Source organism: Gavia stellata, chromosome Z, assembly GCF_030936135.1.
Source record: "Gavia stellata isolate bGavSte3 chromosome Z, bGavSte3.hap2, whole genome shotgun sequence".
In the NCBI taxonomy this organism is placed as follows: Eukaryota; Metazoa; Chordata; class Aves; order Gaviiformes; family Gaviidae; genus Gavia; species Gavia stellata.
In genome coordinates, this window is record NC_082637.1 from 29,947,177 (window position 1) to 29,966,294 (window position 19,118).

The 19,118-nt window shown below is 38.9% G+C and overlaps 1 protein-coding gene across 1 annotated transcript in view; it reads left to right on the forward strand.

Annotated features, from left to right (window-relative positions):
- Positions 1-14,185: 14,185 nt before the first annotated feature.
- DOCK8 (dedicator of cytokinesis 8) overlaps positions 14,186-19,118 on the forward strand; it is a 70,703-nt gene continuing 65,770 nt past the window's right edge. Inside the window, exons 1-2 of the mRNA XM_059834333.1 lie at positions 14,186-14,328; positions 17,336-17,407. Of these exons, the coding sequence (XP_059690316.1) occupies positions 14,201-14,328; positions 17,336-17,407 (200 nt within the window). The 5' untranslated portion in view covers positions 14,186-14,200. The remainder of the gene's footprint in view (positions 14,329-17,335; positions 17,408-19,118) is intronic.

Here is a 19,118-nt window from a genome sequence, read left to right on the forward strand (position 1 = left end):
TCCTAGACTTCAGACATCTATGTGCATTGTGAAGTCTAGGCTGCAATTTATGATGAGGTTCTTTTTTTATAGTACAGGAAATTTTAAGCTTACCCAAGAAAAATGTAGTTGCAAATGAGAAACATCTTTATGTCCCCAAGTCCCGGGTATGAACATTCCTTATTTATCTTTCCAAAGAGTGTTCACTTTCAGACATGAATTGAAAACCAGCAAGGAAGACATATTTAATTTTGTATTTTATACCCTCTACCACTTTTAGATTTTATGGTCATTAAAAATTACAGTTCATGAGCATAGTTCAGCATAGTTGTCCTTTTTGCTATTCTGACTTGATTTTTTTTTTATTTTATTTGAAAAACACACACCAGACTATATTGTTGTTTGTAGCAGTAGGAAAAAGCCTGTGCTTACCTGATAACATACTGACACTAAATGTTTGCCATCATGAATGCAGTTACAGAAAATTAACTTCTGGGCCAAGTGCCTGTAAGAGGTCCACAATATTTTTCCTCATGATCTTTGTAGAGTAATACTTGCACATGATGAATCACACAGTTTCCTGAGCTTCACTAATAATGACCTGGAGACTTTTTATAAAGGAGTCAGCACACCTGGACTTGATATTAGTATTTTTCCTTAAAATCAAGCAAACTGCATTAGGTAAGAGTATATTTTATTTCAATTGTCGCATGATCTGAGCTTTACAATCTTTATAATAACAAAACTTCATTTTTAGAATACTGTTAAATTAAAATTTAACCTTTTGCCAAGCTTGAAATTTTCTAGATTAATCACAAAGTGAAATTCAGCTTGTAATTTATGATATATGTCTTGCATCAATCAAATGTGTTTGTGAGGATGTGTAATATAATTTCTATGGAATTTGTACCTGCAGTGATAGCCAGCAAATACAAAAATCTATTCTTTTTAGCAACGTAGTTGTTAACATATGCCAAATTGTGTGGGCATTCTTATTTTTAAAAGTGTGACTGGCCGATCCAGCTTTCAAGTGTATCTTAGTTACTGCTCTGGCTCCCACTGAAGTTGAATCAAAATTCCCTGTTCTAAAAATGGTAGTACCTCTTCATGAACTTCAAATTCGGCCAATTTTTTTCAGGTACAATGCCCTAATAAAAGATTCTATTTTTTCTTGTTAAACTTACAGCTCTAAAGAAAAAATGTTATTCTAAGAAGTAAATGGAAAAAACTCACTGTTTTCCTGTCACAGAACGGTCACACTGAAGCTCCACAAATCTGTGTTCCTAGGAAATAGGAGGCCAAAATATTAGCACAAATTATTTTTTCAGTTCTGTGCCATTTGCATTATCTCCTCTGGCTTTTGAAGTACTCAGAGTATTAAAGACCCATCTGTGAATATATTGTGAATTTGTTTGAAGTTGTCAGTCATGAAAGAGACAAAATACACATTTTTTTCCTTGTTGATAAAAATTCCAAGCATGACTTGATAAAAATAAAAACAACCCTGTAGGAGCAAAAAGAAAAAATTCCCTGGAGTAACATTTACATGGCCTTTATTATTATTCATAATGTCTGACTTTTTTTTCACTTATTATTAATAATTGCTTATTAGGAAGAAAATTAAAATAAAGCACATAAACTATTAAACTTGTTACGGGTTTTACAAAATCATCAGCATTATGGTAGCATTTTCTTAGTGAAGTGCTTGTGAAGCTCAGATAATACATGTGAGCTGGAAGATAAATCCTTGCATTTATTTCAAAATCACCCTTTTGTGAATTGGTAGGATAGCGAAGACAAAACAAAAATCTAAAAGCACAAACTGGTATCGTTCTGTCACATTTCAAGTCACAGTATAAAAGGAAGATGGCATGTATGATCACTAATGCTTTTGAAATTGCCCTTATTGTTTTTGTAGAGGTCTAAGATTTTGAAAGAGGTATAAACAGTTTAGCAAGGAACAAGCCCAAATAAAAAAAATTAAAAAAAAAAAAAAAAAAAAAGAGGTAGGCCTTAACTGCAAAGTTTTGCCCTGGAATATAGACCTGTAGAGTCTTCTGGAGACTTCAAGGTCACATTGTTAGAAAGCTTTTCTTCAGCCATCTCAGTTGAAACGAACATTTAATGAGGCACCAATGTGAGCTTTAGTACTTCAAGCAGAGAGTGCTCCCAGCCAACTTGAGAAAATTATCCTTAGATAAACTGAGGTTAATCCCTTCAGTATGAAAGATTTGTGTATATATTGCTGTATGCTGATAGATTTTAAGCTAATGGGGACAACAAAAGAATTCTGTTGTTTTCACACAAATTTATCTTGTGTTAGCATCATTAATTAGCATCATGTGAACTATTCATTAGAAACTTTGTATTGCATATATAAACTATTATGATCAGTTTAAGTCTATAATAGGATGACAGGTAAGATTGATTTATACTTTCAGCTCTCCAGGAGGTACCACTAAATTATCATATGAAACTTTACACCTAAAACCACTTTCATTGCAAGAGCCAACCAGTCAACAATACATGCACAATGTCTTTTCAAATGTTATATCATCTCTTTTCTATATTATCCATAGAGCACAGTGATTAAAAAGCACATAAAAGCATGGTTCACCAGGACCAAATCCTAAGTCTTCAGTTTCTTTGTGTGGCATGACGGTACGGTTGTTCTTTTCCTCCACTGCCAGGATTAGAAAATTCATTTTTGTGCCTGCTTATGTCTCTTCCTGAGGGATAAACAGCAAAACTGAGCAGCAGTGAAAAATCTTCACTGAATGAACGGCATACATGACCTGGGACAAAAATAAAAATTGACCTCTTGCCCATTTTACTTTGTAACAGCATAATGAAGCCAACAATTTCCTCTCCTAGACTTCTTTCTTTGTTCCTGCATCATCTCCTTTGAGAAGATTGTGGTTAAATTTCAACTGTCTCCAACAGGATCTTTATTGCCTTAGCTGATACGGAGTCTTAATGTGGTAGACCCCAAAGTAGGGGTGTGCCAGAGGCTGTATAGCCTACCTGAGCCATCAAGGAAATAGCAGCTCTTTCAGATAGACTACTAATGTAAGCAGTGACTAACAAAGCAGAGCTCTAGTGCCTTAAGGACTAATTAGAAACTTAGAAGAAAAACAGGCAGTTCCACTGGCGGTAAGAAAAGAACTTATAAGCAAGATTCCCATATTTGCTAGTTAAAGATCTGGCTTGTTGCCCAAAAAGTTTGTGTGTGTTTGTGTGGGGGAGTGGAGGAGAGGGGTAGGTAATTGTTACCTTTTTCTCTTCCAGGGGTTTTTGTTGCTTGTTTTTAGTTGCAACTAGAGAAGTTTCATGTTAGGCCCAGAAAAAGAACAAAAGCTGGTTGAGAATTTTCTATGTCAGTGCCAGATGAAAAGGATTACTCCTCAGGGTGGCTAAGACTGAATATTTTACCTGTTAAGCAAAAGTTTTCACTGTTTTACTTTATGATTCCACCATCTGTATACATTTAAATGTGAATGTTTCTCCATCCTTGGGGATAGTTACTGTAGTCTCTTTTTATTTCATTTTTTCATCTTTCCTTGCTGTCTTACCGTGTATGCAGCTTTTGCAGATAGAACTCACTGTTCCTCAGAGCCTGTTGGAAGGGATTGTAAGGGTGTTAAGGTTTACTCTTCCTGCCTTCCTCTAGTAGGTAACTTCTAATAGTGGGTAACTTTGGATGACTTGATCCAGTAGGCGTGTGAAGCATGCTTTTAGAATCAGGTTTTTTCTTACGAAGTTTCTGATTTCCAGTTAATAGATGATCTTTAAAGCTGTTCTCTTTGTTTTCTTTTATTTATAAACTGCTGTTCTGTGTTTCTTTTCATATGATCTACATACTATCAAAATACCCATTGTGGCTGCTTTTAAACTACGTATTTCAAAGAACTGTATTGTTGAGCAGAATTTACAGTGAAACTACAGAACCAGCTTTATGCGTATTCATATAATTTTAATTATAGAACCCAGCAATGTTCAGCCACAAATCTAACATATGTTAGAGAGAGAAAATAAATGGCTATTTCATCTTCCTTTCCTGATACCTCATCTAGGCCCAACCAATAACCCAAATCTACAAGTTCCCAATACTGCAATGAGCTCTGCCCTGAGAAACATCTCAGAATTTGACCTACAAGTTAAATTTAATTTCAAGAACCTCCAGGTGTAGTCTGTTACTTCGGTTACACTGTTGTTCTAATATATTATGCAAACTGTACACTTTGCATTGGAAAGGATTTGTAAAATATAGACTCTGTCTCAACTTCTTATTAGCAATTCAGGAGAATTGCTGGAGGATTGCATCTACTGGTGGGACAGACACTGATGAAATTCTGATTAAGCAGCACCAGTTTTTGGCTTGTTTTTTTTTTTTTTTTTTGTTACCCTCCAGTCCCATCTGGGTGGATCAGGAAGTCTGGTGAGTTCCAGCTTTTTCAAGATTTACACCAGAGGATTATGGCATCATTATTCAGGTAGGGCCAAGGCAACACAGAGTGGAGCAATGAATTCCAATTAACGTTATTTTGCTCCAACACCATGGAGCAGCCAAGGATCTAAAAAGTCTAGAAGAGCCTTAGGCTGCCATAATCTCCCATCTTCCCACACGTTTACGCTATCTTGCAACATGTCGTGTGAACACTGACTAACTGTGAATTCAGCAGTGACTTTTGTGGAAAAAAACTCCCCCAGATCCACACCTTTTTCTTTTCGGCTAGTGTTTCCTCTTCATCCTAAACAAAGGGACCGGTACCAACATGAGAGGTCTGTAGAACTATTAACACCGCTTAGTCCCATTGCTGGTCTCTGAAAGGCTTGCAGTTGCCCAGATGCTGTTCTCCAGGTAGTTCAGAGACATGATGTACATCGCCAGTGTGCTCTTGTCACTGTGGCATCACGAGATGGCCATTTCCAGTGTCCTACTGCTGTTGCAGTGGGAACATTTTTCCTAATAGCTTATTAAATCTTTCTTGCTTCAATTTAAGCATATTACTTTTTCTTCTTCCTTTTATGGACATGAATTGCTCACTGTTTTCTTTACAGATTTTTACCTTTTACATAGTTGAGGACAATTGCTGTCTCACCTCAGTCATCTCTATTGTAACACATCTATTTTTTTCAATCTTTCCTCATGGGTCAACCTTCCCAAAATTTTTAGCATTATGACTGCTCTCTTTTGAAGCCTTTTAAATTTGATTGCATCTTGCTGTGTGGTGTTCTAAGTGTGTACATCAGCCTAAATACTGTCTCATTGGCATAAATAAACAGAAATAACTTCTCTTTTTCCTCACTTACGGTACTTTTTTAGTAAGTGTCCCAGTATATTCTCTCAGAACCTCTTCTGTGGCATGGCTAACAGTTCATTTCCCTTTTTGTATTTCTGCATTTTTTTTCCTAAGTTTAGGGGTTTACATTTATTTTTATAGAATTCAACTGTGCTGATTTCAGACTCTTTCTAAAATACAAGATCATTTTGAGTGCTAGTCCTGCCTTTCAGAGCACTCACAACTCCTTCCAGTCTGGTATGATCCACAAATTTTATTACTATGTTACCTATACCATCATCAGTGTTGTAAAATAAAATACTGGCTGGAACTAGACTGAGGAAAAACTAACTTGCTTCTCACTTACAGTAGCATGTTGTTCGAAATCTCTTCACAATCTTCTTTTGAACTATTGATGAGTACACCTTGAATATGTTTTTTTTAATCAGTTTGGAACCAGCTGTGATGATTCCATCCAGCCACTATCTCTTCACTTCGCTTATAGGAATGTCATGAGGGATACTATCAAGAAGCAAGTTAAACATGAGGGATATTACTGAAGTGAGTTAAACTATTACAGAAAAATATTCAATTGGTTTTATGTGACTGCCCTTTAATAAATCCATATTGGCTGTTCATCATTACCTAATAATTGCCAATAATATACCAATAATTGCCAAACTTGCTGGACTATAACTTACTACAGTCCACAGTTTCTAGTTGCCCACCATGCACTTCATCATCAGACTATTAATGAACAGACATGTTAAGGTGATGTATATTTTAATTTTAAGTAAGATTTCATGGTCTGCTTGCTTCAACTGGAGACCACAGTTTGGGACATGATGTTCCAGCTACTTGTAAGCTGATTGTCCAGTAAGTTGCTCTACTACCTTTTTGAGTGTCAGAGACCAGCTGACTGGTCCATGATTATTTGAGTCCTCCTTTCTGGTGATACAGTTGCCTTTTTTGATCAGATTTTTCAGTGACTCTTTTGCATTCATCCTTAATCACTTGCCTTCTTTCCTTATTGTTTTTTAGCTCATAGCTAGACCGCCCTTGCTGCTAAAGGTGACTGTAAAGTTCTCCTCAGAATTAGACAAGACTGCTCTACAGGCAGGGAGGGTAAAAGTATGGCCATGGCATAGATGGACTGCAGCCTCCATAAAAACTGGGACACCATGTGCACTAGGTTAATGTGGACTACCATTTTCCTGCAGGTACCCAGACAGTGTTTGACGTAGCTGTTTGATGAGAAAACAGGCATCTCACAGACCACAGCTATTCTGGCATTATTGAAGAGCTGTCTAGAAGGAACCTCTGTTTCCACCTTGGCTCTCAGGTTTTCAAAACTTTCCATGCTGCTCTCTGACTGTAACACCCACCTTTTCTCCATGTTGGTGTAGCTAAGTTGTGCTTTTGGTTTAGCACCTTTTAGCATCTGTGTCCTTCCTTTACCTATTCCTAGTATATCCTGCCAATCATTTCTGAGTTGGTTCAAACAAACTGGATAAAAAACTGGCTGGGTGGCCAGGCCCAAAGGTTTGTGGTGAATGGAGTTATATCCAGTTGGCGGCCGGTCACAAATGGTGTTCCCCAGGGCTCAGTATTGGGGCCGGTTCTGTTCAGTATGTTTATCGATGATCTGGATGAGGGGATTGAGTGCACTCCCAGTAAGTTTGCAGATGACACCAAGTTGGGTGGGTGTGTTGATCTGCTTGAGAGTACGAAGGCTCTGCAGAGGGATCTGGACAGGCTGCATCGATGGGCTGAGTCCAATTGTATGAGGTTCAACAAGGCCAAGTGCCGAGTCCTACAACAGGGTGACAACAACCCCATGCAATGCTACAGGCTTGGGGACAAGTGGCTGGAAAGCTGCCTGTCAGAAAAGGACCTGGGGGTATTGGTTGACAGCTGGCTGAATATGAGCCAGCAGTGTGCCCAGGTGGCCAAGAAGGCCAACGGCATCCTGGCCTGTATCAGAAATAGTGTGGCCAGCAGGAGCAGGGAGGTGATTGTCCTCCTGTACTCGGCACTGGTGAGGCTACACCTCGAATATTGTGTTCAGTTTTGGGCCCCGCACTACAAGAAAGACATTGAGGTGCTGGAGCGTGTCCAGAGAAGGGCAACGAAGGTGGTGAAGGGTCTGGAGCACAAGTCTTATGAGGAGCGGCTGAGAGAACTGGAGTTGTTTAGCCTGGAGAAGAGGAGGCTGAGGGGAGACCTCTCTACAACTATCTGAAAGGAGGTTGTAGAGAGGTGGGTGTTGGTCTCTCCTCCCAAGCGACAAGTTATAGGACAAGAGGAAATGGCTGCAAGTTGCATTAGGGAAGGTTTAGATTGGATATTAGGAAAAACTTCTTCACTGAAAGGGTTGTCAGGCATTGGAACAGGCTGCCCAGGGAGGTGGTTGGGTCACCATCCCTGGAGGTATTTAAAAGAGGTGTAGAAGTGGCGTTTAGGGACATGGTTTAGTGGTGGGCTTAGCAGTGTTAGTTTTACGGTTGGTCTCAATGTTCTTAAAGGTCTTTTCCAACCTAAACAATTCTATGATTCTATGAAACCAACTTTGCTGTCTTCTGTTATTCTTACTGTATTTCTTCTCCCTTTCTTCCCTCAGTGATATGAAAAACATGAACTCCATCAACTGAACTAGTCTTAAACTATTTGAAATTCACCTTTATAGATTATAGGGTGCTTCTTCCATTGGACTGATTTGTTTTGCAGGATCTTTCTTTGAATATTGGGGAGACTCTGGAACTAGTGTCGGTGCTCTTGAGAAATGTATTTCCTCTCAGTTAGCTGGGCTTGCACAGGCTTTTACCAGACAGTGAATTTGGCCCTTCATGCACATGCATGTTTCCTCTTTTGAAGGTGAAAATTCACACTATTTCCTCTTCAAAGAGCCTGATGACCCCATATTTGGTGCAATTCAGAGATGTGTTATATCATTGTTTACAGCAGCAACTTCTGCAAGACACTGTACCACAGTTTTTTACATACATTAAGCCACCATCTGCTGCTGGATCTATTATTTACATCAGTAAATATACTTCTGCACAGGGTGGAAACTAACTCAGTTTAAAGGAAAACAATAGTTTTGAATAATTTGTGTTTTGTGTCACACCGTGCTACATACATTCATGATCAGAGATTATTTGCAGTGGGAAGATGAGTAAAAATAACCTTGATATACAAGCAGCTTTTCTTTTTAAAACAGGGCAACAATAATCTAAGGAACATGCAGACTTCCTCACATTCCCTACGTGGCTTCTTGCTTGTATAATTATTGAATAAAAAAATCCCATTTCATCTTGTCTGATTTTTAGAATACTACTGATGAGTAGGAATTGCTTTTCCAAATGGATCTCTTTTCTTTCTCTATAACTCTGGCTTTGCTCCTGTCTGCAGTTGCTGCTGCCATCAGATTGGAGCAACATCCCACTCACACATGGTGTGGCCTTTTGACCTATGAGCAACTACTCTTATTTATACATCTTATTTATACATCTTATTTATACATCTTTTATTTTAGAAATGAGGCCTAATACCTCCAATACATTTAACACCTTCTGTGAGATGCCTGTCTCTTAACATGAGCAGAACTGCATTGAGTGGGGTTTAGGTTTTTGTGATGCTTGTTAAGAAAAGCAGTAGTAAGAGATTGTCACGGTATAGGTATAGCAGCCATAGAAATCAAGAAGCCACAGGGGAGAGAAGGTGTAGACCAAACAGGCAAACTGTCCTGTGGCATAATTCTAAGATGCCTATTAATGCTTGCTGTAGCTGGAAGAGAGTCTCATACGGAAGGGAAAGTCTTCTTACCTCTGCATTTTCCTGCCTCCCAGTTGGCTGCCCTGATGGGTTGCAGGGTTTTTTTACTTGGAACCTGCTTAAGCACATCTCGTTCTTTTAAAAATCTTGTCCTGAAGGTTCATGCTGAAATATATTGTAGATGTTTTGTTACCATTTCATGGCTGATTATTCTTAAATCATATTAAATATTAATTGATTCGTTTCCATGAAAAATGACCAACCTACTCTGATTACTGATTTTTCAGATTGGGTACGTGTAACTGTACTGTCACTCTGGGATTTCTGAAGAATTCAGTACTGGCCTCTTTCTGCTCCCCCTGAAACAAATTAATTAGCACTTAAGAAGTCTTTTCCTCAAATGTTCAGCTGGTACAGTATAGGCTGATTTTTAAATTCATGCTTTGGTTTGTCTTGTGTTTTTCACAGCAGACTGCATTATTAGCAGAAGTCTGGGCTTACCATGTTCAGTGAGTGGTCCTGTCTTGTTTTCATCCCTTGGCCAATTACTAGCTCATTAAGATATTTGCCCCTGTGATGTTCATTTTTCTTTTTCTGTTCTATTATCCTGTATCTTTGCTTTGCAGAAATGTATCTGCAAGTATTGCTGTACAGGTTGCAGTCACACTTCACTTAAGGTCAAGGTTATTCTTTCAGCACTGGGATAGGAGACTAAATTGGCTAAAGTCTGGCATTTGGAATTTGTATGGGGATAACTGTAATTATAAGGGTTTTTCTCTGCTTAATTAAAGGCACTCCTCTGCAGAAATAAGAAAGCAATTTACTCTCCAACCCGGCTTTGCGCAATTCTGTCAACGAAGCTTAAGTACCCCTGGCTTTTCTGCTCTTCATCTGGTAAGTTCTGAGTTTATCTTCTTTACATGGGTTTGACATCTACATTGCTTAATGTTTTTAGGGTAAATTAAGTGATGTCCTTAAGTTGTCTTCCACTGGCTTCTGCCTGAAGCTGTTAAAAAATACTCCCTGGTGAGCTGAGGAAATTACGCATTTGAAAAATGGAGAATGGTCCTTTGAGCCTGAAATAGACAGTCTTTCTGCATACTACTATAAATCAAAGTTAATTAGTAAGTGTTGGAGTATATTACATCCTTTCCTTGCTGGGAACATTCAACTCCATCGCGTAAATGCATTGTGTGGTGATCACAGATGATTTGCAAAAGGAGGCCAGTGAATAAAGAGAAAAAAAGAAAGGTGGAGGCTCAGCTAGCTTGGCTTAATACACAGTTTCCAAAGCTAGCAGCAGAAACAGCACACTGAGCTGGTTTTCAGTTCTGTAGAGTAAGCATGTTGAGCTAGAAATGCTGAAGTATGCCCTGATTGGCATAGAGATAATTGAGTCGACTGTTACGTGCCTCCGAATCATCTTCGGCCTTCCATATGTAAACCCCCTCTAAAGAAGTCAGACCATATGACACTGCCCTTATGACAAAGGGAAAAAATTCCAGATCTTTTTAATTGCCTTTCAGAAGGGTGGGTATCCTGCAATCTTACTATGCCATAAATAAAACCGAATAAGATTTTGATACTCTCCTTCTTCTTACCTTTTTAATTTTTTCTTATTTTTGTGAGACCTGATAAGTAGAAGCAGAAAAAGTCTTTGTGCACCAGTGATTGTGAAAAATGTGAAACACTAGATGTAGGCAGTTACTTCCTGTGTGTCAGAGCCTCCCGCCACTACTCACTTCCTTAATCTGAAGCGCTGTGGTGTTTTAACTTGTTCCTTGCGGTTATTCAGCCTGGGGAGGCTAGGTCCCTTCTTCTACATGCAGACAACTGCTTTTGCTCTTGAGAAACTTCATAACATTGCATTTACCGAGTATTACGCCGTAGCTGCCATTTTGTGTGCTGTCACAATCTACATGCCTCTAATCCATCATCCTTAAAAAGGTATGTTTGCAGTAAAAATTTGTGGCATTTTCTGTAGTGTAATTGTTTTGCACACTTGTATGATGTGTGAAAAGCAGTGTTGGATTCTCAGTTGAAACAGTATCTCTGTTTCTTTTGATAATTTGCACCAATCGTCAGGGAGACCATTACTCTCCATCTGCATTTACCATATTTTTTACAATTGTGTCTAATTTACGATAGTCAAAAGCACACATTTCTCGTGATTAAAGATTATTAATTATTAACACTTCAACTAGAAGAAGTTAGAAGACATAATGAAATGCGATGGATTTGACTAGTCCGAATGGAAAAGTGTGATTTCTGAAAGGAATGCTTAATCAAAAATTAGACTGTATTAAGCATGCAAAACATTACATCTTCAGCAACTGAAAAGGTGTAATATGCTTTTGTATAATTTAAGCTGTGTTTTACTTTAATCTTATGTGAATTTTTTTTTAATAGATCTTCATATATATGTATACTAACATGTAATGATTTACCCTCTGGCAGTACAGCAAGTGAACTTCAAGGATATTATGCTGACAATTAATAAAGAATCAATAGCTAGTAAAGATCACTATTTACTCATAACCGTTGATCCAGGATGCTCAGCACTACATTAGGTACAAAGCAGAGATAGTGCTTAACCAAAAAATTTATTAACGGCACAGTGTATTTCTTCAGCTGGCTGCCTCATGGTTTGCTGGACTTACTGTCAGTTTTAGGTTTTCCCTTTGTATAAAAAGAGCAAAAAAAGAGAGAGATTTTCCCAAAGGTCTTTTCAGAGAATTCAATCAATCCCTTAAATGTACAGGCAGATGGGTGAGCTCAGAGACTTTATTTATGCAGAGACCAGTACAGTTCCCCTGTAAAAGGGGAACCTGGGGCAGGGGGTGATGGTTTGGTGTGTTGAAAGGTCTGTACTACATCATTTGCAGGAGTATTTACCACAGCTATTTTTTTCAAAAGTTTAAATTGTTTTGCTTCTCCTAGATGTTTTTAGCACATTTCTTCTAAATATGCTTCTCTTTCTGCAAGATGTTTCTGGATTTTTATTAGTGGAGTAACTTCCTCACTTACATTTCCAGAACACTAAAAAGGCTCCAAAACTCGTATTTACCACTAATCAGTTTTAACTCATCTTCCTATCTACAGTGACTGACGTGGCAGGCGTGTGAGCCATTTTAGTTCAGACGTGTGAGCCATTTTAGTTCAGAGTTACCCAGAGCTTTGCCACGGTTGAGCACCTTTGCATGTTTCATAAATTGTGGAATTCCTCATTGTCCTATTGAGACAAAATTCCTGAAGTTGCAGGTGTAACACTGTTGTGTGCAGAGGTCACTTCATGCTCAGGAGAATATCCTGCCAACATCCATGAGAGCCTTGTATGAGTAGGACTCAGTAATAATGGGTGAAGACTTCACGATTTTGACCCACAGATTTCGTTTGTGGAGAAGAACACTGGCGTATAAGGAGGATGAGACAGTAGCCACAGTAACATTGAATATAAAGGCAGTGTTGATATCAGGGATATTGGGTGCCTCATTTTCCCCACACCCCATCGACAGCACCATAGAGGTAGATTATCCGATCTATGTTCAGACTGTTGCTGACAGCTTCAGAAGGCAGTCTTGTGAAAGGTATTTGGGCTCATCAATGCAATGCAATACTTGCTCTTTGCAGACAAGGATGATGTGATAGCTATTTTTTGCTAGGATTCTTCCTCCTAGTCACTAAGTTATTCCAGTGCTATTATTCTAATGCTCTAACTATTTTTCTGTGCTCTCACTGCGCTGGGATGTCCTCAGCCTTTCTGGAACTCACAGGACATAAACTATAGGTTTTCTAAAGCTGTAGCTTTTAGATCTGTGTTACTTATCACGAAAATTAACAATGTGAGATGATGGTCTCTGTATTCAACTGGACAGATGTTTTATTTTCTGAACATATACAGCTATTTTTGTTGGCCATATAACAAGTAAAAGGATTTTCAGTTTTATCTATACATAGAATAACATATACTTTTAACATATGAAGTCACATTTATGTGTGTCTGGAACATGGCTAGGTACAATATCAAATAAGATTTTCTGCCTCTGTTTTTGAAACTAAGCAGATAAAAAGAGCCAGATAGCTTCATAGTGTGTACGAGTGGCAGAGCTTGTACTTGTTTAACTTCGTTCTGACTGGACGTTCTGTGTAAGAATGGCCAATTAAATGTAATCAGATGCAACTGGTCTCTATCAAGGTGCAATGCCATGTGCTGTAGAAATGGTGGATATCTAAGGCTTCCAATAATAACTTTAGTAGTTCTATGTAATGTTTTGGGTAGTTAATTTACCAACCCTTGAAAAACCCAGTAAAATCAGTACTTCATAATTTGCAAACCAGTAACATTCAGAGATGAAAAATAATAATTTTTTCTGATTTTGGTTATATCTTGCCCTCAACTTTGTTTGGAGTTGAAAGCACGCATTATTTCTAACAGTATCTTTCAGGCACAACACCTCAAACGAGTGGCATCTTCATGATGACAGCCGTGGTGCTTATAGTTGGCCCTTAGCTCAGTGTAACTTCCAAGACTTACTGCCTTGGCCTTGTTATTGCCAGTGCCTTTCGTCACATGTGCTGCAGAGTCCATTGGCCGCTCTCTGCCAGCTGGAGATGCCTGTCACTACCATTTTGCTCACCTGCCTTTGTCCTCTGTTGCTCCTACTCACTGCCGCCTTTTTCATAACTCTGATTAATACTATGGATTAGACAAGGGGGATTGAGTGCACTTCACGGGAATCCAGCAGAACACATCTGAGGGCATCAAGGATGTGCCTCAGCCAACCCTCCTTCTACCAGCATCTAGGAAAGCTCAACAGAGAAAATAGGTGCAGATTTGGATTTAGGTGTAGTATCTTCTGTTTCTTCTTTATGTTTTAAAACTTTTCTCTCTTTGTTCCCTTTCTTTTTTCAACTGAATGTTTCATTAGCAACTTTTCCCTGTATTATATGCAGTGGCACTGCATATTATATGCAGTGGCACTGCATATAAGGTTAGGAGTCTATTTCCAATGTTTAATAAATAAAGGGACAATGACAAGAATTAAGTAAGCCTAAATTACACTATTAAGAAAAACCTGTTGTTGCTAAAATAAACACCCTGTTATTTCTTCCATCAGCCTTCCTTTTACGACGCAGTAGACCCAGTAGATTTTGAAGGCTTCCTAATGACACGGCTGAACAACTTGGACTCAGAACTAGCACAAGAACTTGGTGACTTTCCTGAAGATGACTTGGACGTTGTCTTTACACCCAAAGAGTGCAGGACTTTGCAACCCTCTATGCCAGAAGATGGGTAAGGAGACTTTCTCTCCCTCTGAAACGCTGCAGGTTTAAAAATGGTTTTGAAGATGTTCAGTCAGACACCTCACTCTGCCATCCATCCAGCCATTAGGCACTTGCTGAACTTTAAACATTTGAATTTTGCCGTTGATTCTTGCGCACTTAAAATTATGCAAGCGCTTACATGACTTCCTGAGCTAGCTGGTAGCAGCAGATTTGAGGTAGGCATAGACCAGGAAGAAGAGTAAAGAAGGGCAGGAGGGTAGTATGAAAAATAATTTTGTAGCTGTGATCCCAGAGGTGGAAGTTGATTCTGATCATGTAGTAAGCATAGGATTGAAGGGGCTTTCTTTTTTTCTTTTTTTTTTTTTTTTGCCAGCTATGTGTTACATTGTGTTGATCATATCACTAAGCATCGTTTTCTCAGTACCTTTCTTGCTTAAATGGGGGGAAATAGTTCGTACTTCACAAGGTTTGGGGGAAAAAAAAGGTGTTAATTTCTAGTTTAGGAATCACTTTTGGTTTCAGGCTGACATTAGTGAAATAATTCCACTATTTTCAACAGCTTTTAAATTAAAATAGGTAGCATGTGTTGATACTGGTGCTCGGCCATCCTGGAAATATTTAAGCTGGTTTGATAAACAGGCAAACTAGGGGCAACAGAATTTTTCAGAGTGATAAAAAGGGATGCCTTGGAGAGTTTTCTGATGTGGTTTAGGAGAGTCCTATGCACAGTATACAAAATACTCTTCAAGGATTGTTTCGCTGTAAGTGGTACCATCAAGTAGAACCACAAAGGCCTATTGAATTTTGCAAGCAGTAACAGCCAGATAAACGTGAAGTCAGCATCAACTTAGCCCCAAACTGCTATGTCTGCAAAGACAGCTAACCGTGTAGCGTGTTTGGGATGGGGGACTGGCTCCTTCCACTATATTCTGGGAATGAATGACACAGTCTATATTCTCTGCTGTGCTGAACCTGAACGCTGAAAGCTTAGCTTATGGTGTCCTGGCTCACAAGGTAGACTTGCATCCCCCTCTGCTCCTGCAGAAGTTGTTACAGCCTGCTCTAATCCATACTGACCAGCTATATAAACTAGAGCCCTGTACAACAGGGGTATTTGTTCAGTGTTTTCTGCCCAACATACCAAATGCAATGAGGCTAAGCAGGAACCACAGTTTATATGAACCACAGTTTATATGATTTTTGCCAACTGTGGACTAGCTGAGAACCCCTGTCTCTAAGCCAGATCTCAGCCTGCAAGTTCCTTCTTAGCCCAGTGCATCTCTCGGGAAGTACAGGAGAGCAAAGGCGGTAGAGGTGATGTGCCATGCTAGGTCACCTGTGAACTCTTTGAATCATACCACTGCTAGGGGGTTTTGTAACATTTGCACAAAAGGTGATTTTCAGTTGAAGTTACTCATAGAAAATGTTCCAATCTTTATCATGAACTCTTCTTTTCCTGTGGATTGGGGAGAGAGAATGGATGTGGGAGACAATGAATATTTTGGTGATTGAAGTTCCCATTTATTTAAATGATGGACAAAAATAGTAAAAAACTATCCAACTTTGAAAAGAGATTTAAAACATATGACCATTTCTCCCCTATTTCCAAGGTTACTCCCCAGCATACTTGCTGTTTAAAACAGCAGTTTTCTATTTGTTTTTCCAGTAGGGAAATGCATAGACTCACACTGTACAACCAGTTTTAGGCCTGATTTGCACCATGGTGACATCAAGCGTTTTGTAAGGAGTCTGTGGCAAAGCTTAAGTAGTCAATACCAACAAATATGCTTTCAGCAGATTATTTTACACAGCAGCTTCCCATTTAGCCGTTCATACCACCATTACCAATGTTAGTGCTTTCACAGAAAATCCCGGTCAAGCATGACAGGGTGTGTTAGGGAAGATGAGAGCACAGGAGGGGCATACACCAAAAATTCGCCTGCGATGTAGTCTGTGGTGTCTTCCTACACCGAGAGCAGGAAACAGATACCACTGACCAAACTGGGTTAACGTGCTGCCTGCTTGCAAACACACATCCCACCCGAACCAGATGCAGGATCTGACCATGTGCTGTATCAGTCCACCAGTGGCAGGGGCACACAGCAGTCTGGTATTGGCTAAGGCTCCATCCAGCAGTGCATGCATGAACCTGTATCGGTTGTTAGCCGGTCTTGGCAATCGGTTGCAAATCTGTTAAGAGTTCTGGGTGGAAAGTGCTAAAAATTGTCATACCTTTCACCCATTCCTGCATTGCATGTGTATCCTACTCTTTTACTACTTGGATCGGAGGACATAAGAAGTGATTTTGGCACAGATCACTAAAATTTTTTACAATAGGGAATTATGCTACAACATCATGACAGCAAATTCATGGACATCGACCTTAGCTTATAATATTTAAGTTCCAATCAGTATCCAGTCTATCAGGTAGCACTGACAACCACCTACATTAAATGAGACTTCTTTGAAAATCATAAACTTAAATTATAACATATTCTTAGATCTTATTATGGTATCTGATTAAAAGCTTAGGCTCCCTTTTTAGAATTTGTTTCATTTCTATGAGAAAGAGAAAATGACTCAAAAAGCGTAAAGACATTATGTAGTTGCAAGAGTCCAGGAGCTGAGGCCTCTGGAAAAATATCTCTATGTGTTAAGACTTGGTACCAGGTTTTGAAAATCACAGAGATGAGTACCTGGTATAATTTCTTTTATTTTGCTGTGTTTTGTAGCAATATTGGTCTTATATTAATGAAATGCATAGTGTGGCAAATAGTTACCTCTGTTAAATGTGTTTGTTAATTTATAAACACAGTAACAAAAACCTGCATCAGTGAATTCATGCAGTACACAGAATTCTTTAAACCTCAAGCAATAGTTTAGCAGAAAAATAAATATACAGAAGAGGACAAATAGAGAGGCCTTTATCTGAACTGCATGTTTAGATAAATTTCTTTGTCGTCAAGGTATAACCTAGGTACTAAAATATTTACTATATGTTGCTTTTTCCCCAGGGTTGAACTGGACTCACATGTCAGAGACTGTGTTCAGACGTATATCCGGGAGTGGCTGATTGTGAATCGAAAGTAAGCTACATACAAGTAAATAAAATAGAAAATACCTTGCATCTTATTTGTCAGAGAGGAGATACATGCTATTGTAAGTAATCCTAAAGAATAATGATTTGAATCTGTGACTGAAGACAAGAACTGACTTTTCAGTAGTATATATAACCATATTGTTTTGTTTGAGCCGTTGGGCTATAGCTAAATATTGTTGCATCAGCTTCTTAATTATCAGGCATTCTGGGAATTAATTGGGAAGAAATTCACATTAACTGTCTGTAATGATGATTTATCTAAATCAGGAATCTACTACTATTTGATCACACTAGAAGGAAAGATAACAGGGATAAAGATCACTTTTGTATGCTCTTTATTTTCCCCTCCATGCCCTGAAAATTCAACATGATCTGATTTCTAATGGTGTCTGAAAACAAAAGAGAGTGCTAGTAGCAAAAAAATGAGGATTAAGGTCTTTCCCAGCAGTGATTGATTGTATTCATGGGATTACTAGTCTAACATCCAACTTTACTATTTTACATCAGTAAGCGATTTCTGCATTTGGGGTCAGTGTAATTCAACACACAGAATTGAACCTGTAGTCATTACAAGTGACTTAATTTTCTTTTTTTTAAAATTTAATTTAATTTTATTTTATTTTATTTTATTTTATTTTATAATTTCATTTCATTTCATTTCATTCCATTTCATGTATTAAATGTGAAGGGAACTCTTAATCAGTGCTTTCTGTATGGGGGTGTCTGTCCCCAGACTCTCAGGGATGCGCTGTGCCAGTGGAGCTCACCTCCTTCCCCACAACCCCTCCTGTTCTTCAGAAAGAGGATTTTCGAGCTCTGTTTTTCTGTGCTGCTTCCTGTTCAGCCCCTCCTGCGCTCATGCCCTGTTCTTGAGAAGCAGAAGTAGCAGTCAATGGTAGAGTGCTGGCACATTTGCTGCCATTTTGTTGTGCACCTTCACCTGCCCTTGCTACTCTCTGTTTTTCTGACCTGATGTACATCAGCAGTCAGCATGTTATGGGTTGACTCCTGGTGACTGTAAAGGAATTGCATTGTTTAGTTGTGCAGCTTGTGCACGGACAGAGCAGCTGCTGAAGGTTATTAAGAGACTTCCTCTGGGGGTGCTGATGAAATTGATTGAGTTCTCAGAACTGTTCCACAGTGCATCACTAAAAATAAGCTAGCGGGTTTTGCAGGCTCTCCACCTGCACCGCTCAAAGCACAGGCACTAGCTTTTTCACACAGTGTTGTTCCAAGTGCGCTGTAACAAGCCAGCGTGCAGCTTTGTCTGTGTACACGAGCAGGGAGCAAGCAGTAAATTAGGTGAGGTGAAGAAAAGAACATAGCTATTTTTGCACTTACATGTGCTTGTAGAAATGTGAATGCAGCTGTAGAAATATACATGTGTGAAAAGATTTGTTGTGTGTTTTACTATTTCTTTCATTCAGGTAAGGCAAATTTGCATTCAAAAACTTTATTGAGCAGTTGAGTCTGTGGTAAACATGATGAACGGCCCTGCCAGAGAGCTGAGCTTTGACCGCTATGGCTAACAAAGCAAGAAAGTTATTAAAAATTGCAAAGAACAATACAGTGTAAAAGATGCTACAGTGTCACATAAACCAGTGATAGTTTGTTATTGGGGGTCTCATGTTATGCTTGGACACTGTTCTCAAAAGATATGTGGGGGGAAGAAAAGACACCAGGGGAGAAGTGAGAAA